Raw genomic sequence first — 13,077 nt, forward strand, 5'->3', positions numbered from 1 at the left:
CCCCCCTTTTCACTGTATCTCTCTCTTCCTCCCAACTCACTGTCTCTCTCTCTGTCTCCCTCACTCCCTGTCTCTCCCCTCTCTTCTCTGTCTCTCTGCCTCCCTCTCTCTGTCTATTTCTCACTCTATATCGCTTTTTTTCTCAATCTCTGTATCTATCTCTCCTCCTTTCTCTTTCTCTCTCTGTCTTTCCCTCTGTCTTTCTCTCTGTGTGTTTTCATTTTTCTGTCTCCCTGCATCTCTGTTTCTGTCTCCCTCTCTCTTGGTTCTGTATCTTTGTCTCCCTCTCTCTTGGTTCTGTATCTTTGTCTCTCTCTCTCTTGGCTCTGTATCTTTGTCTCCCTCTCTCGGTTCTGTATCTTTGTCTCCCTCTCTCTTGGTTCTGTATCTTTGTCTCCCTCTCTCTTGGTTCTGTATCTTTGTCTCCCTCTCTCTTGGTTCTGTATCTTTGTCTCCCTCTCTCTTGGTTCTGTATCTTTGTCTCCCTCTCTCCCTATCTCTGTTTCTTTGTCTCAGTCTCTTTCTGTCTTTATGTCTCTTTTGTTTATCTCTCTCAGTCTCTATCTCTCCGTCTATTTCTCTTTTTATCCTTTCTGTGTCTCTGTCTTTGTTCTCTGTCCCTCCATCTCTGTCTCCCTCTCCTTCAGTCTCTGTCTCTTTCTTTCTCTGTCTCAGCCTCTCTCTGTCTCTGTATCACTGTATCTGTCTCTCTCTCTCCCAGTCTCTCTCTGTCTTCGTCTATGACTCTCTCTCTCTCTCTACCTGTCTCTCTCTAGCACTCACTCACCCACTTACCTGAAGTCTCCATGAGCAGTGAGTGGCTTCGCCTCTCTGCTTCACCACTTTGCAGCCAGACCCATGGGGCTTGCAGACCCTCTGCTGGCACACACCTTCAGGAGACCAACAGTGCCAGGGCATTCCCATGTTCTTCAGGGTTCCAGCCCCGAGTAGTTGGTAAACCCAGTAATCGTCCTGGAGATCCACTGTAGATTCCTCATCCAGGTACTGAATCAGGCCCTTTTGAGCAAATTTAATGGAATGACCTTGGTGGCATTACAAGATGACACCTCATCCCCTGTAGTCTCTTACTGATGGGCATTTAGGTTGATTCTATGCCTTCGCTATTGTGAGTAGTGCTGCAGTGAACATATGTGTGCATCTGTGTCTTTATGAGAGAATGATTTATCGTACTTTGGGTATATACCCAGTAATGAGATTGTTGGGTCGAATGGTATTTCTGTTTTCAGGTCTTTGAAGAATCGCTTAGGTCTTTGAGGAATCGCATTTGCGTTTTCAAACATCATGGAGAACACGGGTCTTGAGGATGTGCAGGCACAGGGAGATCAATGAATGAAAAAGCCATCAGGTTGGAGGTGAAGTCACCCAGAGTGATGGCAGGTTTATGGACAGAAAGGAAAATGCTCTGATTCCTGGTGTCCATAAGGAAGGTGGATGCCAATAGATGGTGCTACACAGACACTTGTGAAAGGAAGAAGGGAAAGAGTCTGCCTCCGTGGGCTGCCTCCATGGGCTGAGTAGGGCTGCTGGGGCCTCAGGCCTCTCACACATAGTGTCAGACATGCTGTGTTGGACAGGTTCACCTGGGACCCCTGTGCCTCCCCCAGGAAGCCCTATTGATAGGTGTGGGCAGGTTTCCCTCCATGTGTCCTTTAACACACTGACTGCTCTGTGTATGGATGTGGATGAGCAGCGTAGGGCTGGTCATCTGGAGGGCTGGGCTTGGTTCCGGCTCTTGTACTGATTGATTGATTGATTGATTGGCTTTGGGGCAAGTCACTTTCCCCCCATAACCGTTCCATTGTACCACAATCCTAATAGAGTTGGATGCCAGTTGCTGGCACCCTGGCTTCACAGGGACACAGAGAAACAAAGAGGACCAGAAAATTTGGCTGATAATAATAATTTCTTCTCTATTTGGTCTGGAGAAGAAATGACTCAGGGCTGGCACAGGATAATAGAAGCATAGGGTATGTCAACTAGAAAGAACCTTTGAAATACTTTAGTTCAAGAATTCTAAACCTAAAATCTGTGGGACACTAGGATGATTTTTACGGACTCTTTGAATCACCTTGAAATTGTTTGCAATATTATTTATTTATGGGCACATGTGTGGTGTTTTAGCAGAAGGATTCCTTAGCATTGATTACATTGCAAAAGGGCCAGTGATCATAGAACAATTAACACCTCCAGCATCATGTTATGTGATTTGTAACTGAGGGGTCTCTGCAGATGGCATTTGGAAAGGTGTGAGTCCTTTTTTTCAGTTGTTACCATGACTGGGGTCACAATTGATATTTAGTAGGTGTGGGCCTGAGTTGCATGCATGGGGGATAAAACTGAACAATAAAAAAACTGTCCTGTTCAAAATCCAAGTAGCACCCCTGTGAAGAAACACCGCTCAGGAACTGAGCCCGCAAGATGCACAGTGATTCTCCCTTAGCCACAAAGCTCATTAGTGGCAGAGTTGGTTTTTATTAACAGATCAAAACAGGGGATGTGCCAAGAGCCTACATTATTTTGTTTCTCATCATCAGCTACAAATATGCTGCAATCTGTGAAAACAAAAGAATCAGAAATCTGTCCCACCTTCAACGCTCCGGCCATTTTTTTTAAATGAATCTTTGGGTTCTTGGTTGTTTTTTACCATCAACTAAGAGAAGAGGAAAGGAATACTTTACATTTGGAGAAACTAAACCATAAACAATTGATTCCACTAGCCCCATATCACATACATATGCTCTTCAGTTCCTGTGAATTGGTGAGGCAAGCCTTAGACTGGAAATTTCCCCTTTATGTTTCAGAGGATCTGTCTTGAATGTCTCTTACTCTACGAAGAAAGAAACATTAATATACCAGCATGCTGCTTGCTACCTAGTTCACTGCAATGAAGTGGCGGGTGCCTTAGACGTTGGAGTGAGTTGAAAGATCTGCAATATCAGCTAAGAGTTAGGCCTGTGAGATCACAGAGACAGGGGTCTGTTCCCGGGCTCTGCCTCTCAATTGACGTCTCATCTTGAGAAAAAGTACTTAATCCTTCTGAGCCTCAGTTTCCTCGGCTGAAAAGTGGGGATAATAATCGTATCCACAAGGATTAATTGAGATCATCCCTGTGAAGTGTTCCGCACAGTCTAGCATATGGTGAGGCTCAATACATGTGAGCTGTTCTTACAAGCGATTATTATGACTTGCGTCTGTGATTAAAGACAGCCTGGGGTTCAGAGTGTTTGTGCCAAAATTGCTTTCAGAGGACAAGCTCTGGGTTGGTTTTTCAGTCTTGCCCAGCTGCCCAGAAAGAATCACTGGAGTGTTTTGGGTTGGAGTCATTGTGTTTGTTAAGTGTCTATCACACACTCCAGTTTTGATGGAAGATTGGTTTTCTTCCTGTGTGCACATCCCCGCATCACTACATGAGTGGGTGAGAAGAGACTCAGAAAAGCACCAGACGCATGTTTCTTCTGCCTCAGTTCCCGAGTCTGTAAAAGTGCTCAGAAGCATGATGACGGTCACAGGGAACAGAGGGGAGAGACACCTGGAGGAGCAAAAGACAGTCCCAGCTGTCATAGTCTTCGGACACCATGGTTTTCCGGACAAGGGATCCAGACCAGACCAGCAATCGACACAGCTGCAGACCACCAGTCAATGCTCCTCATCCTTGTGAAAGGCAGTTGGCTGTGTGGCAGCAGGGAGACATGAGGGGCCATGTTTGACACAGGCCTGATGGCCAAGTCTAGAGGAGTCAGCCTGCCATCTGACCACACTTTCTGCAGCCAAGTCCTCTGGGGGCCAAACCAGTGTGGTTTGAGTTTATCCCGGACTTGCTGCTATGGTTGATGCACACAAAAAAGTTTTGGCCATTGCCAAGCCAGCTGTGGTCTTGGTTTGGAAGAGTAAGAATTGAATGGAAGGCATACTTTGGGATTTCCTTTAGCCTCCAACCCTCAAGAGGAAGCCAACTTATTTCTTCTGCCATTTGGAGACTCATGCTTGTCTGGGTGGATAAGATAAATACTTTCATCATTGTCATCATTATTATTAATTATAATTATTGAAAATCAATTACTCAGCAGCCCCTACCTTGTAATGGTGTCACTTACTGTTGTATAGCATTTTGCAGACAACGTATATGCTTGACCATAAACTCAACTCGAACATAATCATAAATTTAAAACAAAAACGTTGACATGGGCAGCTATTCTCTGAGGCCAAAGTTATTATTGAATGCTAGCTGCACTTTCAGCTGTCTATGTGGCTGAAGCAACTTCCCCTTGTGTGTTTTCACACTTACAGATTGGAGTAATCCAGACACAGAAAATGATACCAAAATTGAAATGTTTCTGAACATTAAATGATTCCATAATTTGAAAATAGTTTCAAATTTTTCAAAATTCAAAAATTTGAAAATAGTTCAACTAGAGTCCATCCTCACCTCAGGTAGTTACATGGTGGGGGGTGTGTGTGTGTGTGTGTAGGTCCACAAACCCATGCATGCACACCTGTATGCACGGTGGTGGATGAGTGTGAATTACCAAAACAAAGACGACTAAATGCAGGATAACACCATGATGGCTAGTAGCCAGATTGACTCAGATTTTCTCTGAAGATCCTTCTTAGTCCACCCTCCCTCCATAACATGGGAGTTTGTGATATGCAAAGGATAAAGTAAACCTGAGTTTCCTGGGGCTTGTGTCGGCATACCAAGCTCCTTTAAGATCTCTCTTTGCCAAGACGGGGCTAAGCCGGAGGGTTCCTTTGCCTGGGGAATAACTGTCGTACCTTCCTCCCTGGAGCGGCTGGTGCACACTGTTTTGACGTGCGCCATGCCTTCCATCTTCCACAGCCCGGGGCCAGAGGAGGCTATGCTTTAAACAATGTGAAATTCCTCTCCTGACAGCTGTGCAAAGGAAACTCACAGCTTTCTACCTCCATCTCGGTCCACTTGGCTTTCTTTTGGGATATGGGTTCCTTGTCTATTCGGGGGTCCCTGTTCCTCACTTTGTGGCCTTCGAAAGGACCAGTTTCAGTACTTCCTTTCTTAGGGAGGCGAGTCAACCTTCTGAGGTTCTCTGTTTTATTTTATTTTATCTTAGAGTATGCCTTCACTGTTGACTGTGTGTCTTGTCTCATTGACCATGTGTGTTAGTCAGTTTCAGAGCCCTGAGTTTTAAGTACTGAGTTTTAAGGAGAGGAACAACAGTAGAATTAGGTATCTTAAAGAACAGGATAGGAATCCACATCTGCCCCTTCTCTCACCTGGTTTGACACTACCTAGATGCAGACCTGTTCAGAGTTCAGGGATTGTCTCATGAGGCCTCACCAATTACCAACAGAGTAGCTGTTTCTCCTCTAGCTCCCTGATCGCTCCTGGTTTTCCGTGACTTGAGAGCATGCGCGTCAGCAGGTTTTGGGGACCATCTCTGGCCTGCTTTGTGATCTTGGCTCTGTTCCTCAATTTATGTCTTTTTTGTGCTCCATAAGACAGGGAGTTTCATGGTTGCCACTACCTGAGAGGTGCTGAAGTGAATGAGGTGGAGGACGCAGAGCTAGCAGGGAAGAAGGTGCCGTGGAAACCCACACAGCTTTATTCATGTGAGCTCATTTCTCGTTTACTCCTTGTAGCAATTCCAAGTCACCCCCTCCCTTCATCCCCTTCCAAGCATTTCCCTCCCTTGTTGGTTTTGGATCCACCGTGCCCCCGGTGAGTTAACCTACATGTTTTAGTTTGAATCTAATCATGCTATTTCCAGGTTGCCAACCCCCACGGGTGCTTCAGCCTAATTGGTCTGTCCTCACTGGTGTCTGCAGCACCTTCCCTTTGAGCGTCATCTGTGCATTTTAATTAATCTGCCACTTTTTCCTCCCTCCTGCTTCCGGATCATTAATAAAGAGATTAACCAAAACCAGACCAATCCCCAGTGGAGGCTCCACCAGGATCGATCTCTCCCAGCTCCCAGCTTTGCCGTGGGTCAGAACACCTTCGTGTGGCCCCATTGACTAATTTTGAGGCCTCAAGACCTATGTTCAGAACAAAGCCAGTGTGAATTAATTTTGCAATTAAGATTTGGGGAACAAGCGTAGCCAGTCTTTTATATATGGTCTTGGTTTAATATTTCCACCACATTCCTTTCCCTTTTGTCATGCTACTTTAAATCTATCACTTTCCCACCTCTCTGCCTTTCCAGTCCCTGCACAAGACATTAGGGTTATCTGGTAGGATGTCTCCTGAGCCCGTAGCATTAGTCAGAGACCATGTCGTAGCCGAAGAAATTCTCCAGAGTCAGACCCTTCTGGACACAGCTGGCCAGCGTCCTCTTTGACCCCAGCCAGAGAATGAATTTGCCTCCAGAGGATATGGCTATACCAGAAATAATGAAATCTCTTGAATTTGCATATTAAAAATCTGGCAAATTAAACACGGCTTTCACCTCTGCGCTCATTTCTCCTCTCTGAGGAAAGCTAACACAGAGCCTTTCTGCTTTCTTTGTAAGTCGCCCAGATTTCCCGTGCTGGTCTCAAACCCTGGATGTGAGACGGTGCACTCCGTGTTGTGTCCACTAGAACACAGGGCCTCTGCAGGCACAGGTGACCTGCAGATGGGCTGCACTGAAGACCGTCAGGCCCAGGAGGGAATTGGATTGTGTTTACTTTTGTGCGGGTGCTTTCGTAGGGAATACGGGGAGGAGGACATAGGAGTGATAGCCTCAAATCTCTGCACACACTGCTTAGAGCTGAGGCTTCTTGTGGAAGGGCACAGCCCACTGACAGCACCCATCCTGGCTCCAGGCTTGGAGCTTGGGCTTCCTCTGGAAGTAAACTCTCTAGAATGTTTGAGAGCAGGGATAGACGGAGAGGCAGCAGAGTGTCATCATTAATAACATGAGCTCTAGAGCCAGAAGGTGCAAATCCTGGCTCTGCTGCTTGTTAGCTAGTTGTGGAACCCCTCTTTGCCTTGGTTTCCCCATCCAAAATGGGAAATATGATAGCACCTACTTCAGGATGGTTGTTACCAGGATTTAAGATTTATATAAGCCAGTACCTGGCACTTTGCATTTTTATTCTGGATGATCTCACCCCTAAGCAGTCTAAAAATTTACTCCACACATGTGCAGCAAGAGGGGTCTTTAGGTACATGGTCGGGAGGTGCTCCTGTGTAAGGAAGCTGGTCCTGGAGAGGTGAATTGGAACCTGAAGGCTGCAGCCCCGTCTCTGCATGTGACAGGGAGGGCAGATGGAGGTTGCTGGGGGCTCGGATTCTGTGCCATTCTCTACCCCAGCTTCCTTTTCCATGTCAGCTGCTTCTTGAATACCCCCAAACCCTCTGTGGATGCTGTTAACTGAGCCAAAAAGGAGGAATCAGAAATTGCTCTCTTTTGAGTATTTTGAGGGATGGTGAAACCTTGTAGGAATGTTGCTCCAGGGACTGAGAAAACACCATATGTGGGAAAGCGTTTCTAAGTGAGGAAAATCGCACATGCACGTCGGTCAGGATCTTGGAAAACTCTGAGCAGGGGAAATGGGCACCGGGGAGAGTGTAGAAAGGGGGTTTACTGAGGTCTTTAACAGGTCTTTTTCTAATTATAGCCAAGAAGAGCCTGGGGACCATGGCCGACTTCAGAGCCAGGGCCTGTATTTTCTTTGGGAAAAGAAGGCAGAGTTGATTGGCTTCCAAAACCAGGCTTGGCAAAAGCCCATGCAGGCTCTCCAGCCAGTAAGCGGTGCCTTGGGTAGGTCTATATCGTGGCAGGCGTTCATTCAGTAAATTGACATCGAAACTCCGCAGCGTGTCCAGCCCTGTGCTGGGCGTCAAGGATGTGTGGATGGAAAGGACATGGTCCCTGTCGTCCAAGAGGAGACACACCAACAATAATAGCACAATATGGCAATTGCTTAAATGAAGTTCTCTGCAGATGACAGTGACCCCTAGAGAAAGAGCATAGACATCCCCCTAAATAGAAGAACTCACTGCTGTGCCTTGCCTGGGTGGAGCTAGCACTGCCTTCCTGTTTCCATTCCCCACCCCAGGGAACTGGCCCACTGGGGGACTCCTACCCCAGACATGGAGTGAAAAATGAAGGTACTGGTGGCCAAAAAGTGACCAGAGATCAGAATGCATCTCTTCTTGCCCCCAGCGTATTCAGAAACGCCACCTCGCCCTTGCCCGTGTTTGCTTTCATCATTTGTCTGTTCTCTGGGCTTCCAGTTCATAATATTCCTTTCTTCTCCCACAACCAGTGTAAGTGGTCTGAGATCCAAGCACTCGGGCACTGTGGCATCTGGGGGAAAGCCTTGGTTGGTACAGATTGCTGTGAGCCAGACGTAGAGAAGGGATCTCTCCAGACGCTGGGTCCCTCACCCGTGTGCATCAAGGGCAGAGGTGCACCATCTCCCGTGGCCACAGACCATTCAGGTTCATGTTGTCTAACATGTCTAGTGTGCTCACTCTGTCCCTGATACTATGCTGGGTGCTTCCATGTGGATTTCATTGTTTACCCCTCACAATAACTTTGATGGTGCACAAGCCATGTGATTTTTGTTGAACCGACGAACCAAATGCCCCCGTCACTCTCTGCCATTGTTTAGCAGTCCTTAGACAGCTCACTTCACCACCAGTGTAGGCCTCCGTTCCCTTATCTGTATAAATGAGGGGATTGTCTAGGGTCCTTCCCAGCTGCAAACCTCTGTGTTTTGGGGAGTTCTGCAGCAACATTCTTGGACTTGATCTCTACAAAAAAAGCTAAAAGTAGATTATTGAAATAGAGTCCACAGCAAGTCTTCAGGGCTTTAAGACAGCCTTCTAAAGAGTTTAGAAACACCAACCTGCAGATGACTTACTCCCACTACTTACTACAGAGTATCATGGCAAGTAAGAAAGAAATGGTCAGCCACTGGGAGAGCAGGCTGGGGTTGCGAGGAGGTGGCAGGGGCTGCTGTTGGGATCTTGGGGGAGCATTGTAGAAAAGTCAGCTTTGGTACCAGGCACTGAAAAATGGGTGAAATTTCAACAGGAGAGGCAGTGCACGTGGGTCATGATTCAAGTAGCAGTGAGTAGTGAATGGGGTTGGAGCAAGGGGCCCATGAGCTCAATCATCACATGGAAAAGGGAGGTGAGGGCCGGAGTGCAGAGAACCCCTCGCACTTTCCTGTGGGTCTCTCCTCTTCTTTAAACCACATTTAGGTTTTCCTCATCTATAAGATGAAGGAATAAGATTAGATGTCCTCTTTCTATGGCTTGTCTACTTCTAATAAACTTTGGTTCCCTATTCCAGCCACCACCCGTGAAGACTCTTACTTTTTCCTCCTCAATCCATCAGCATCAGCCAGCATTCTCCCTTTAGCTCACCCTGGTCATTACCTCACTCATCTGTACCTTGACTCTTATTCTACCCGGGACCTCCCCTCACTAACCATACTTGATTTATTTCCTTAAGAGCAGATACCCTGTGTATTCTTAGCTTACAGTGGCTGAGCTTTTGGGAGGTGTAATAAATTGTTTTTCAATAGACTGTCAGTCCTAAATGATTTTATTGCAGCTGTACTGTTCTTTTTGGGGGGAGTAGGGAAGGTAATCCTAGTTGTATGCCATATTCTTTGTATTGTTCAAGTTGCATTTTGTTGGGCCTCTGATATTGAAGACAATGTCACTCGTATGCAGAATAGGAGGGAGATTTCTTATGCTATAGAGGAACCGTTTTCCTAGGATAGTACAATTCCTGAGAGTCATTTTCCTCTAAGGGTGAGCAGCAAAGCTAGAATCCCTCTCTTGGCTTTGACCTTGAAGGAGTCAGCTGTTCCCAAGACTAGTTCCCATGGAAAGAAGATGGTCTCCTTATCACAGTGACAAGAGGAGGCAGTATGAGCAGAGTGCGTCACTGTTGCTGACCTCTAGGGACGAGCGAGCCAGCCGTATTTCAGACAAGCTGGGAAGAGGCTGTCTGTGGGTCCTGGGAGCGAGGGAGCACTGGCGGGCTCAGACATAGGTGTTGGTTAGCAGGACTGCTTTTCTGTTTCTTGTGTTGGCTTTGTTTATTTCCTCTCTGTTTTCCCCCTGGACTTAGTGAAGTCTTTCCGAAAATACCAAAGGTGAACCAGGGGAAGAGTTTTCATTTTCCATGTTTAGACAGAACTTTAAATAGGAAATGATGTATGCCCTGGGAACTGGTGAGGTGGTGGCGATGGTAATTAAGGGGTGATTATCTCAAGGAGGTGGAGGAATCAGGGGGATCCCTAGCTCAGCTGCCCCTCTCCACCTGGAGCATCTCCTTCTAGTGCTAACCCTCGGAAGATCTGGGCTTTAGTGAGGGAGAGACCAGCAAGGAAGGTATCTTGAGATCAGCACTGTAATTCCACCAGGACTCCTCAGGAGCCCGGTGTTAAGCTTCTACTATGGCAACAGAATGAGGGCGCCGATGGGTTGAAATGCCGTTTAAACAAGGAAATAGTAGAATTAGAAGGAGCATAATCACTAACAGGAACATTTTGTAGCAGAAATGTTAAAAATCTAAAGGAGGAAAGTGAATCAACAATCACTGTTCTGTTCTGGGCAAGTCCAGCCCATTAATGTGAGGTGGTTATTCTGCATCTCTGTCTTCTGCAAGTCGCGCTGTGGCAGGGGCTCTGTTTTGCAGAGAGGGTCCCTGGGGATGGAGCAGATCGGTTGGGTGATGCGTGTCTGTCAGAAAGCTCGGCAGAGCACCCTGGAACGCAGGCCCTCTCTCAGAGTGGGTAGTGACCCTACATGTTCATTTCCAAGGGCAGGAGAACAGACCACTCCGGCTGCGACCTGGCCAGGAATGACCCCACATCTGACACTGCAGTATGGGGGCCACTGAACCAGTCCTCAGCCTCAGTGTGTTCCCGGGGCTGCAGCTAGGGAGCAGTCGAACTCTTTCTTGAGACAATTACAAGGCCACCGCTGCTGCTGCTGAAGGGAAGTTACTCCATGCTTACAATTCTCAGGTTTGAAGTTTTCATGCTTTGCCAAGCTAGAGTGAATCATGCATCTTTGCAGGCTCAAGGGATGTTTAAAGAAGCGGTAGGACATCATCCACCCACAAGTCGAGGCTGCAGGATAAAGCAGACATCCAATGTAAATACAACCCATGCAAAAAGCAGAGTCAGCAGACCTGGAGTGCATTCCGCAGTATTTCCCGGGGGTGGGGGAAAGAAATTGCCTCTTCAGAATGTCCAGAGGGGAGTTGCGTTGCTTACCTGGGGGGCAGTATCCTCTCTCGGGCCCCACAGGGATACTCAGCCTCAGGTAGCTGGTGCCAGAATGACATAGACTCAGCTGCCACGGCCTGCTCTTAACACCTGTGTTTCCTTTTCAGATCTTACAGGTGAACAAGGTGATGTCCATCTTGTTTTATGTGATATTTCTCGCTTATCTCCGTGGCATCCAAGGTAACAACATGGATCAAAGGAGTTTGCCAGAAGACTCGCTCAATTCCCTGATTATTAAGCTGATCCAGGCAGATATTTTGAAAAACAAGCTCTCCAAGCAGCTGGTGGACGTTAAGGAAAATTACCAGAGCACCCTGCCGAAAGCAGAGGCCCCCCGAGAGCCGGAGCGGGGAGAGCCCGCCAAGTCAGAATTCCAGCCAGTGATTGCAATGGATACCGAACTGCTGCGGCAACAGAGACGCTACAACTCACCACGGGTCCTGCTGAGCGACAGCACCCCCTTGGAGCCCCCACCCTTGTATCTCATGGAGGATTACGTGGGCAACCCCGTGGTGGCGAACAGAACATCACGGCGGAAACGGTACGCAGAGCATAAGAGTCACCGAGGGGAGTACTCGGTATGTGACAGTGAGAGTCTGTGGGTGACCGACAAGTCATCGGCCATCGACATTCGGGGACACCAGGTCACGGTGCTGGGGGAGATCAAAACGGGCAACTCTCCCGTCAAACAATATTTTTATGAAACGCGATGTAAGGAAGCCAGGCCAGTCAAAAACGGTTGCAGGGGCATTGATGATAAACACTGGAACTCTCAGTGCAAAACATCCCAAACCTACGTCCGAGCACTGACTTCAGAAAACAATAAACTCGTGGGCTGGCGGTGGATACGGATAGACACGTCCTGTGTGTGTGCCTTGTCGAGAAAAATCGGAAGAACATGAATTGGCATCTCTCCCCATATATAAATTATTACTTTAAATTATATGATATGCATGTAGCATATAAATGTTTATATTGTTTTTATATATTATAAGTTGACCTTTATTTATTAAACTTCAGCAACCCTACAGTATATAAGCTTTTTTCTCAATAAAATCAGTGTGCTTGCCTTCCCTCAGGCCTCTCCCATCTGTTAAAACTTGTTTTGTGATCTGGCTCTCAGGAGTCACTCTGTAAAATCTGTGTACACCAGTATTTTGCATTCAGTATTGTCAAGGCCATGACTGTCGTTTTAGTAAACTTGTTAAAATCAGATGATGTCAGAGTTGTGTATAAACACAGTTATATCCCTCTTCTGGTACATTTAATGTTGGGTTAATGAATTAAAAGAACTGTTATGGCCTCCACTGAAAATGACACCGTGTAGCTCTGGCCAGCAAACTCTCTATCAAATTCTGTGCTATTTGTTTGGAAAATTAGAATTATGATTTGCTCCAATGTTGTGGTCCTGGAACAATAACAATGACCCTGGCAATTTTAGTTTTGGAAGTTCCTTTGCAGCACAATTTGTTGTTTTGGGGTTTGGGGTTGTTCAAGGGTTTAATTTTTTTTTTTTTTGGCTTTGGTTTTTGTTTTGCTTTTTGCAAGTGGTTTCATCTTTAGGCACAAATAATTTTTTTTAACTATTTGTAACAGAATAGTTGCATGACTACCCAGAAGCAAACTGAAATGGATCGTGAATAATCTACACATAGAGGATAAATTTACTTATGACCGACTTTCAGCCTGTGACCACCCCTCCTCCTCTGGCAGCCCCTTCTAGAGCCGTGAGCAGAGTTAGAAAGTGCTAGAGCTTTGGAGTCGGACCTGGGTTCAAGTTCCAGCTCCTCCCCTGTGAGCGTGTCCAGGTTTTAGAGACTCTCTGAGTCTGTGCTTCCT

At 46.7% G+C, this 13,077-nt stretch overlaps 1 protein-coding gene across 8 annotated transcripts in view; it reads left to right on the forward strand.

Annotated features, from left to right (window-relative positions):
* Window positions 1–12,451, forward strand: part of NTF3 (neurotrophin 3) — a 65,439-nt gene extending 52,988 nt beyond the window's left edge. For 3 of the 8 annotated variants that reach the window (XM_073020407.1, XM_073020413.1, XM_073020412.1), the window contains exon 2: window positions 11,346–12,451. In XM_073020407.1, the coding sequence (XP_072876508.1) occupies window positions 11,346–12,140 (795 nt within the window). In that variant the 3' untranslated portion in view covers window positions 12,141–12,451. Of the gene's footprint in view, window positions 1–5,496; window positions 5,608–7,599; window positions 7,743–11,345 lie in introns of all 8 variants that reach the window. The other 5 variants (XM_007967312.3, XM_073020408.1, XM_073020411.1 and 2 more) reach the window with 3 other exon arrangements.
* Window positions 12,452–13,077: the final 626 nt, after the last annotated feature.

The sequence above is a fragment of the Chlorocebus sabaeus genome, chromosome 11 (assembly GCF_047675955.1).
Source record: "Chlorocebus sabaeus isolate Y175 chromosome 11, mChlSab1.0.hap1, whole genome shotgun sequence".
Classification (NCBI taxonomy): domain Eukaryota; kingdom Metazoa; phylum Chordata; class Mammalia; order Primates; family Cercopithecidae; genus Chlorocebus; species Chlorocebus sabaeus.